General features: G+C 40.2%; 1 protein-coding gene across 1 annotated transcript in view; it reads left to right on the forward strand.

Moving 5' to 3' along the window:
* LOC104516440 (dedicator of cytokinesis protein 1-like) overlaps positions 1-7318 on the forward strand; it is a gene marked incomplete at both ends in the record, with an annotated part of 48697 nt that extends 41379 nt beyond the window's left edge. Inside the window, 2 exon segments of the mRNA XM_010160766.1 lie at positions 1187-1385; positions 7165-7318. Coding sequence (XP_010159068.1) covers positions 1187-1385; positions 7165-7318 — 353 coding nt within the window.
* Positions 7319-9808: the final 2490 nt, after the last annotated feature.

The following is a 9808-nucleotide window of genomic DNA, read 5'->3' on the forward strand; positions in this document are numbered from 1 at the left end:
AATTAAGAATTCCTTTAAAAGTTCATTGAACCTCTAAAGATTTTTTTTCCCTTTGTAGCCTGGAAAAAAATAGTCATGGACTGTAAAAATTGCAGAGCTGATGGTAGTAGCATATCAGCCTTGCCTGTAGTCACACACTTGAAGCATTCCAGGTGGGAAAATACATCTGCTTTTTGGAAACTAACCTTGCCCTTAGTTATTGTCTGAGTAATTTTTCATTCTTGAGTGCATCTGTAATATCAGAACAAGCTCATGTCTGGTTAAATCTCAATACCTCATGCTTTTGTGCAATGTATAGGCACCTCCTTTGCAGTAAGGGTGATGTGATGTTGTTTGTGTTCTGTGAAAGCCAGTGTAATTTTGATGAGTTACAAGGATTAACTTGGTGAAACACTGGCCCAGGTTGCCCAGAGAAGCTGTGGATGCCCCATCCCTGGGAGTGTCCAAGGCCAGGCTGGATGAGGCTTGGAGCAACCTGGTCTAGTGGAAGGTGTCCCTGCCCATGGCAGGGGGTGGGACTAAGTGGGCTTTAAGGTCCCTTCCAACCCAAACCATTCTTTGATTCTATGATTAGAAGCAGTTTATGTTGTGCGTGTTCAACAGAAATTCACTACACCTCTGCAAAACGATTTATCCATAGTTATTCCTTCTCTGGGGAATAAACACATCATCTTTCTTCACCAAAAAAAAAAAAGTCCAGGAGGAATCTGGGGACTTGGCTATTTTTTAAAGAAATCCTTAAGGCATTGGTAGACATATGGACCACCTCCCAGGAGAGGGGAAGTAGGAGTGACATTTCTTTAATGCACTGGATAATGCCCTACACTGGACTTTCCACGCCTGCTGTGGCATCCCAGCGTATAGAGTGGGAGTGCTGAATTAAAAAATCATTTTTATGTAAGCCACATAGAGTGAAACTCGGGAGTTCGTGTAGCTGTAAACCAGTAAATTTACTGCAGAGGGAAATATGCAGTACTGGTTCTTCAGGAGTTCTGCAATCAATTTTATTGTAAGACAATTATGATTTTTATGACCTTCTGCCCCCTCCTTTTCTCTCTAATGAGTTTTCCTGGGTTAGCAAAGCATCGTTAACTCAAGAGAGTCTTTGGGAAGACATGTAAATGAAAATTAGGTTTTTTGAAAGTAGTATTTTATTGATCTAAGCAACAACATTCATTTTCTTTAGGTTTGTGCTGGAGCCCCTCCTGCCAAAAAAGATGCATTCTAGGTCTCAAGATAAATTGGACAAGGATGACCTAGATAAAGATAAGAAAGAAAAGAAGAAGGAGAAAAGGAACAGCAAGCATCAAGAGATATTTGATAAAGAATTTAAATCTACTGATATTTCTCTGCAGCAGTCTGAAGCAGTGATCCTTTCAGAAACGGTAACTTTATTAGCAAATAATGCTTTATCTAATGCTGTGCAGTGTTCCTCCTCTTTTTAAATAAAAATGTGGGGGTTTAGGATGGAGCTTATTTTTAGACCAAAACTAACTCCAAGGGAATACATTATGATGTTAATATATGTGATAATGAATCAGAAATAGGGATTTTATTTACAGAATAAAAAAATCATGGTATCTCATATGAAAATTAAAAGCTATATATGGCTCTGATAAAAGGAACAAATGAAATATCCTAAGTAAAAGAAATGATACTATTTTAGCAGTCTTTTGTATTTATGGTTGCCAGTAGATGGTGATGGGTTTTCTCGTAGTACAGCTGCCTACTCCAAGGCATACCTGGTGGAAACGTTACAAGGTCATTTTATGCATGGCAGTTATGTACTGTTTTGAGCAGAAAACGGTAAGCAGTTCCACTGGTGGCTGTGTATAAGAATATTAACTACAGGGCATATCTCGCCTCAGCCCTCTCTTCTTGGCATATGTCTAATTCACTGAAACTGCCCTAAAGGCTTAGGTAACTTGAGAAGTTTTAGGTCTGAAATCGAAAGCAAGGCCGTTTTAAGCTGGAGCAGGGAGTGTGTGAACTAATCGTAACCTCCAAATTTCTGCCTGGACACCTGTTTGAGGCCAATAGTTTACAACTTGCCCTCCAGAAATCAATGGTTTTTTAAAGATTTGCACCAGTTTTTGTGGAGCCAACTTTTATCTCCGCAGAGTCTTTCAGTGGTGGCTGTCATTTGCATTGGGCTTGAGAAATGATTTCTCTCTGACCTGTGATGGCGAGATCCTTCAAGTCTTTCTGATTGGTGTTTGTATGTTACTTAGACGTTCAGCCATAGTTCTCCGTTTTCTGGATTTTCTCTGTCTTTGCCATCCTGACGTGTGCTCATCTCTGAGATGTGTCTTCTGACATGGGGAAGATCAGAGTTGTTCTGTTTGATGTGGCCTTAGCCCCAGTATTCGTTCAGCAAAACCTCAGATAAGATCTTTTTTATTTGGAGCTTTTCACTCAAGCTCCTTTGAAGCCAGTGAGTTTTCCCATTGACTTCAGTACATTTTGAATCAAGGCTGAGTTTGTTAAATGGAGATTCCTTCTGTCAGAGCCAGTCAGGTGAGCATCATTCAGTGTTTTCAGACAGCAGATACATTTGGGATAGCTTTCTGTACATCTCATCTTTCTGACGGAATGCGTTTGACTCTGGACGTATTAGCACATTGCAGCAGTCCTATTTTGACTAAGCCTGAACATTGGTGTGTCAGGCCTTGCACTCACATCTCCAGATCCCCAAACCGACTATCAGAGTTCGTGGGAGAACAGCGTTAGCCGCAGGAGAAGAAAATTGTATTTTGGAGCACCTCAGTCAGTTGGATTTACACAAATCCATGAGACCCAATGGGAGGTGTCCAAGAATGCTGGAGAGCTGGTTGATGTCACTGCAAGGTCACTGTCATCTCTGGGAGGTCTTGGACATTGGAGAAGATTGCTTATGACTGGAAAAACACAAATGCTGGCTGGAAGGGAGGACATGATAAATCTTCAAGGCATATTCGCACTTGTCATCTGAGGAACAAAATGAGCAAAGCCCAACATGGTTTGACTCAAGTTCTCTACTCTTCCCAGCCAGGAGCCTTCGATGGACGACTGGTATGACTAATTTTCCCCTGGTGATAGAGAGGGAAGAAAATTAAATGTCAGAATCAGTTATTTAAAGTTACTTTGAGCTTCTTGAAATCCAGAGATCGGTAATATGAAAAGGAATTTGCCAGTGAAAGAAAAACTCTCCCTTTTCAGTATCTGCAGACTACTTGATGAGCTCCAAAATGACCAAGTCAATTTTTAATGCTTGGTGGTAGTGTGGTTCATTTTCGCTTGTAGGTGAAATAGAGGAAACACTTTACAGATCAGTTTACAGGAGTGGTTGTACAATTCCCACTGCTGTCTTCAGGAATTTTGTACAGATAATGTCAAGTAGTTGAAAGATAAAATTTGTCTTGAAATTTTTGCACTCTGGAGATAAATGTCCCGTATTAGGGATATAAAAGGGAAATGGTTATCTTTTGTGGGTAAAAATTCAGCTTCTCCATTGTTCTACTTCCGTGGGCTGCGCTGTGTGCAAGTTCCCTTTTTTATGTTGAAATTGCTCCCAAAGCACTGTTACTCCTGTGTTTTATGAAGGAAAAGACATTTTGATTTCTCTTGCATTAGGAGCTTGAAAGCACAAAGCTTGCTAGCTTAAAAAAAGATGATGATGAAATGGAGGTGGGAAAAATTAAGAATTTTTGTTGTTGTTGGGGTTTTTTTAAAAAAAAAATGGTTTCCAAATTTTACTGGAAATCAAAATTAAACGTTTGAAGAGCTTTTACAGTGTTATTTTAGTAATAACCTACTATTTGTTACTAGATTTTGTACTGTAGTTACTGGATTCCTTTGTTGAGAATTTTCTCACACACTCATAACCTTGGTAATTTGGTGAATTCTCGAAAGGATTCTTAGTTCTGACTTCTAAAGGCTGCAAGAACTGGGCTTGTTCAGCCTGGAGAAGAGGAGGCTCCGAGGAGACCTCATTGCAGCTTTCCAGTATCTGAAGGGGGCCTACAAGGGTACTGGGAGAGGACTTTTTACAAGAGCCTGTAGTGATAGGACAAGGGGTAACGGGTACAAATTGAAATCAGGGAGGCTTAGATTAGATGTCAGGAAGAAATTCTTCACAGAGAGGGTGGGGAGGCACTGGGACAGGTTGCCCAGAGAAGCTGTGGATGCCCCATCCCTGGGAGTGTCCAAGGCCAGGCTGGATGAGGCTTTGAGCAACCTGGTCTAGTGGAAGGTGTCCCTGCCCATGGCAGGGGGGTTGGAACTAGATGATCTTTAAGGTCCCTTCCAACCCAAACCATTCTATGATTCTATGATTCTAAAATATTTGGGGGGTTTACAGCAGGAGACGTGCTTTTCTTTAGTACAATGTTAATTTTTAAGTACCTTCAAGAAAACGAATGAAAAAAGAACAACCAGTTGTCAACACCAGATTGGTCAAACTCTTCTTTCTGTGACAGAGGAGAAGGCTCTGCGGGTAGGAACAATGGGGCAGACCCCAGCATGCCGACTTCAGCATGGCTTTTGGCACACCTTGCACAGTGTTCTCATGAGCAAGACTGGTTGATGAAGTCCAGTCTAAGGTGATGCTGAAGGAAACGTAGCAGACTGGAAAAACTGCGCTCAGTATCATCATGGGCAAGACGGAGTAGATGAGAACCCGTGATGGGTTTGGAGAGTGGGATATGCCAGAATAATCTGTGTGCAGAAGCACGGCGCGTGGCCAGCCTCTTAATCACTGGCTCTGTCTCAGGTCTGTTCATTAATAGGAGGATTTGCTGTGTGTCACTTTTGTTTCATCCAGGTGCCATCACTCTTTACAGCCAGCCCGTGTCAGCACTAGCTGGCAAGTAGGCTTGTGCTTGGCAGTTCAAAAGTCCGGTTTCAGATATTCCCCCTGCACACATTTAAACACACAATCATCACTTGCCTGACAACACTCCTATTCGAAATTGTGCTTCACCCACCATGAACAGGTAGTTGTCAGTGGTTTGCTTTCATGAGGGAAGGATGCATCAATAACCTTATATATGAACGTGTTCTGGATCCTGGGTTATTTGCTGCTAATTGGTTTGTGCACCGTAATTGCAAGCATGATACCGAACTTACGGAGAATATCAAGCGAGAGGTGCAGCAGGAGTGTCAGACAGCAGTCATTCCCATCTCTGCAGAGCTTCTATTCTGTTCAAAGGTTATTTTGCTGATGAAATTGGTGTTTTCATCACTGCGATGGACTTTTGTTATATAAGAACTCGGTTTTTTTCCCCAGTCAAATGAATCGTCATGGAAGAACGTGGGAAGATTATAAAACAGCAGAATTATTTCCTGGAGCTTTTACATTTTCTTTGAAAAGGAGCATTCAGAGGCCATTTTGTCTAGTTGTATGGCTTAAATACTTTTATCCAAATTTCACTGTACTCATAATGGATTTACTGACTGATCAGAACCGAAGCCCTAATTACAGAGATCTTGTAGTACTATGATGTTATCAGAAGATAAATTAAGCACTTCGGTATGTGAAGATGAATCAGTAGTGTCTTTAGTTTTCTGGAGATTTATATCTTCTTTCAAGTCTCACATAAACTTCTTTAACATAAATTCTCATTATTAGTTCTTTGATTCCATGAGCTGATAGCAAACCTAACGCTGAAGCCAGGTAGTTAACAGATCACTCAAAAAGCTTTTGTTAGAAATCAGAGAAACAGGCTGTACATTTTATTGATTTAGTGGCATCAACATCACTCACTATCGATCCAGCTTTCATTAGACAAAAAAAAAATTAGCAATGGGTTCATTATGGGTTAGTGGTCTCCAAAGAGTTCATATTCCCTAGCAGAATCATGATTTATGTGAAGCTTTAAGAGGACCAAGTTTGTCAATCACAGAAGTTAACATTTATTTAAGAAAAGGTAGCTATAGACCAGGTTAACTTGGGAACTTGACTCTAATTGCTGGGTTTTCTCTTTCTTGTTGGGTTTTCTCTTGATTATGACATTGCTGCTTTCCTTATTAATTAGTGTGTTTTCCGTAGTTGCTTTTTTATAATTATATGCCTCTGAGAAAGTGATTACTTTGCTTATCCAGTCTACTAAAAATATGCTTTTGAAGATCTTGGTAGGAGAAACACTTGGAGTCTTTAGGACTTGAATCTAGTATCAGGCAAATTTCTGAAAGGTTACCCTGAGGTCTTGATGAACTTCCCAAACCGTTACATGCTTTAGGGTCATTCATTTCTCCTAGAAGGGTCTCAGAGGCACAGCCTTTTATGCAAACCCATTTAGGGTTCATTTTCTGAAAATAAAAGGAAGCACTCATACCTCATTTTAGATTTCTCCTTCACAACATGCTTTTCAAAAAAAAAAAAACTGAAATGACAAAATTCTTTGAAAAAGCATCATTTGCTGCTGGCGTTTTCTGTTTCGTCCTAATTCAACACCTTGGATGTAATTCACCTCTTAACCTCAGGCTGCTGCTCCATCTTCTGTGATCTCTTGGAAATAAAGAACTCCTTTCTTCACTGTGATTACTAGAAATAGGGGGGCTGGTGGGTGGGTAACAAACAGTAGAGCTCAGAATTAAACTGAGTAAAAGGAGTCACCCTAAGAAAAGCATTAGTTGCCTGTAAGATTACAACTATCATTTCAGGGTTTCTGATGGAAAATTTAAATGGACTATGAACCAGCCGGGGTGAAACAATACGGATATTTCAGTGAATTAAATATAAGCACAAACAGGCACCATCATGCAAGTGTTTGCGGACAGGTGATGTCTTCCTCAGAAGAGACTTTCACCATGCAAACAATTAAAGAGAGAAATTTTAACAGGGCTGTAGAGCCGTGTGAGAAGAAAGAAAACACTTTGAATGCTGTATAATCCCGTGTAGACTTCCTTAGCTGTCACTGAGCAAGTTAGCAAGGGAATTGGCTCATTGCTTCAGAGAAATATGCCAAGCTACAGGAAGGTGTGTGTGTTAAATCTCACTGGGATTTCTGGGGAGAAGGCAGAAAAACTTGGAGCTGTGAAATCCTGCACTGAATCAGAAGTATTGTATGTTATCATTGCCCTCTTACTGTTTAGGAGTAGTGGGAAAATGTGGCAATCCCGAGGTCTGCCGCTGCGTAACAACATGTATTCTTTTACTGTCTCACCGGTTTTGTCCCCGTGCAGATCAGCCCACTCAGGCCACAGCGACCAAAAAGCCAAGTCATAAACGTCATTTCAAGTGAAAGACGTTTCTCCGTCTCTCCATCGCCTCCCAGCTCCCAAGTGACGCCACCTCCGATAACGCCACGGACAAAACTTTCTTTCACCATACAGTCCAGTAAGTAACATTTTAACTACATTTTATTTTCCTAGCAGGTGTTATGCAAAATAACTTCTGGTGGGGATAGGTGTTTCCTGAGGCTTGCGTTATGCCTTGGTTTAAGTTCTGTGAGTTCATCCTTTTGCCATCACCGTGGGATTGCGTGCAGGAACACGAACTTACCACTTAGTATCACGCTTCTTGCGTTCGCCAGCAAAAAGTACTTCAGCATTTTACAAAAACAAACAACACAGTTGTTGCATTGAAAAAGTTCCTTTTCGAGCAATCATTAACAATTATCTAGGTATGGAATAACTGTCAGACATTAGTGTTGTACTTGATTCTGTACTGGGTTTAGGGTATTTGGGAGCATAAAAGCTGAAAAAAGAAGTTTCATTTGCTGTGTAATAAGTACAAGCCAGAAGGGGGAAAAAAAGTCAGTCTTTTTAATGTATTTTTTGTTTGACATGGGCATCTGTCACTCAGGTTTTGCTGTAAAATACTGCCTGTTTGCTTCAGTCTTCAGGAAATCCTATTGCAAAACTGGGTGTAATACAATGCCTATTTCTTTTACAATGCTGTTTTCCAAAAACTGTTATTCAGAGTTTTCAGTGGCTAGCATGTGACAAAAAAAAAAATGTAGTGCATTAATCAAGTGTTCAACATTAGTGGAGTATAGACGATCAGTTTTAAGGAAAAAATTTTGTTCACTCAAGGTCACTGTTTCATTTTACTATTTTTGACACTTAAACTCTTCTCTCTTAAATGGTGAATGTTTCAGAATGTTCTTGTTGCCAATTGCAGCTGCACATCCCATGAGTGGGAATGTGTTTGTTCTGCAAATCTGTACTTTTTTGTCTTCTAAAGGCATGTGGCTTTCTTCCATGGTTTGAAATCGTTGGTCACAAACATAAGGAAGAGGGATAAGCAAGTGCAAATCAATGCAGCGTGGCCTTTGCGTAGTCAGAAACAAGTGTTTTGGTAACTCTCAACTCTTCTCTTTTTGCTGGTTTAAAAGCCAAAAGCAACAATATGCTAAAAACTGGAAATACAGAAAAATAGAGTATATATACTCCTGCAAAAAAGATTCTTTGGATTGGGCTATATTTTCCTGTATACATTTTATTAAAACTAATTTGATCTCTTTTTAAAAAACTTATCTGAAGATATCATGTATTTATGAGATTATTTATGTCAATGTGCAGGAGATTAATGAGTGTTGTGGAAAATAGGTTCAGTTTATTACAAAATCCATGGTATTTGTCCGTAATCATTTGAGGAATTGCAGTGATAATTTTTTTTTTAGGAATTCAAGGATAAAGGAATTCCTTCGGTGCGCAAATTGGCTAAAAGCAGTTAATGGGTTGCTAAGCAGTACTGCTTGCTTGTTAGCTGGCAGTTTAGGAGAATGGAGTGTAAAATTTGGTCATTAGGTTAAGATGAAAAAAAGAGTCATCGAACTGATCTCTTGCCAGCTCAAAGATATTCTCAGTGGCACATGTCCAGTACAGAATAAATATTCAGAGCATACTAGTCTGATGAAACACCTTGAATAATGATAGCAAACCAGAAGTGGTGAGTAATTATTTGTACAGTGACTGAGTGAGGTGAAGTTCAGCTGAATTGAGAGGAGAGAATTGATAGATCTGCAGCAAAACGGTCTTCTTGAAACGTGACTGAAAATTCCTGAAGTTTGCGTTCGATACCTGTTTCTGCAGTAGAGTCGATGACTCTTGGATTTCATGAAACTGTGAGAGATTAGCTAGTCAGGGCAAATAATTTGTTTTCTTTATAGAATGTTGTTCTACTAAATAGTTTGTCAAACAGAATGTGTGCTGTTAATGTACATAATGAGCTGTTCATGTGGGTGGAGATACTCCGTCCACACGTACAGGGACATGTTGCTGTCTTGCAAAAGGATGAGGTGGTGGAGGTGCCACGTACAGGCTGCAGGAACACAGAGGGGCTGCAGAGAACAAGAGCTGTAGCAGGAGCTGGGGAACTTAGGGAAAGGCACAGAAGCTGAGCAGGACACAATTGCACGGTCAGCGTGCGACCATCCAGGTTGTTCAGAGTATTGCAGGTGTTAGAGTTGGCTCCACACCTTGGTTTCTCTGCAACTCTAGTGAAAACGTTGCTCACCTGCCTTTCCGTGGATCTTCCAAATGTCAGCTGGAGAGAAACAAAGGGTTTGTGTTACTCCTGATAAAACGTGTCTTGCCATCTTCTTGGTAGCACCTATTAGTCTACATGTAATGGCCTAGATGAGGTTTGCAGATACTCTAATACCATGGAAGATACTCTAGATGAAGTGTGCAGGGCAGTTAAATTCGCTTTATCTTTGGGTATAGAGTGTTAGAGTAATTTTCAGTTTCCATCCAAGGAATGTATGTAGTATGATCTAAAAACATTGCTTGTTTAGATTAAACTCTGAAAGAAGGTTTCCCTTTCTGGAGCAGGATTCAAGGTTCTGCTGAAGTTCTAGCTGAATCACAGAATCATAGAATG

Source organism: Eurypyga helias, unplaced genomic scaffold (genome assembly GCF_000690775.1).
Source record: "Eurypyga helias isolate BGI_N326 unplaced genomic scaffold, ASM69077v1 scaffold20611, whole genome shotgun sequence".
Classification (NCBI taxonomy): domain Eukaryota; kingdom Metazoa; phylum Chordata; class Aves; order Eurypygiformes; family Eurypygidae; genus Eurypyga; species Eurypyga helias.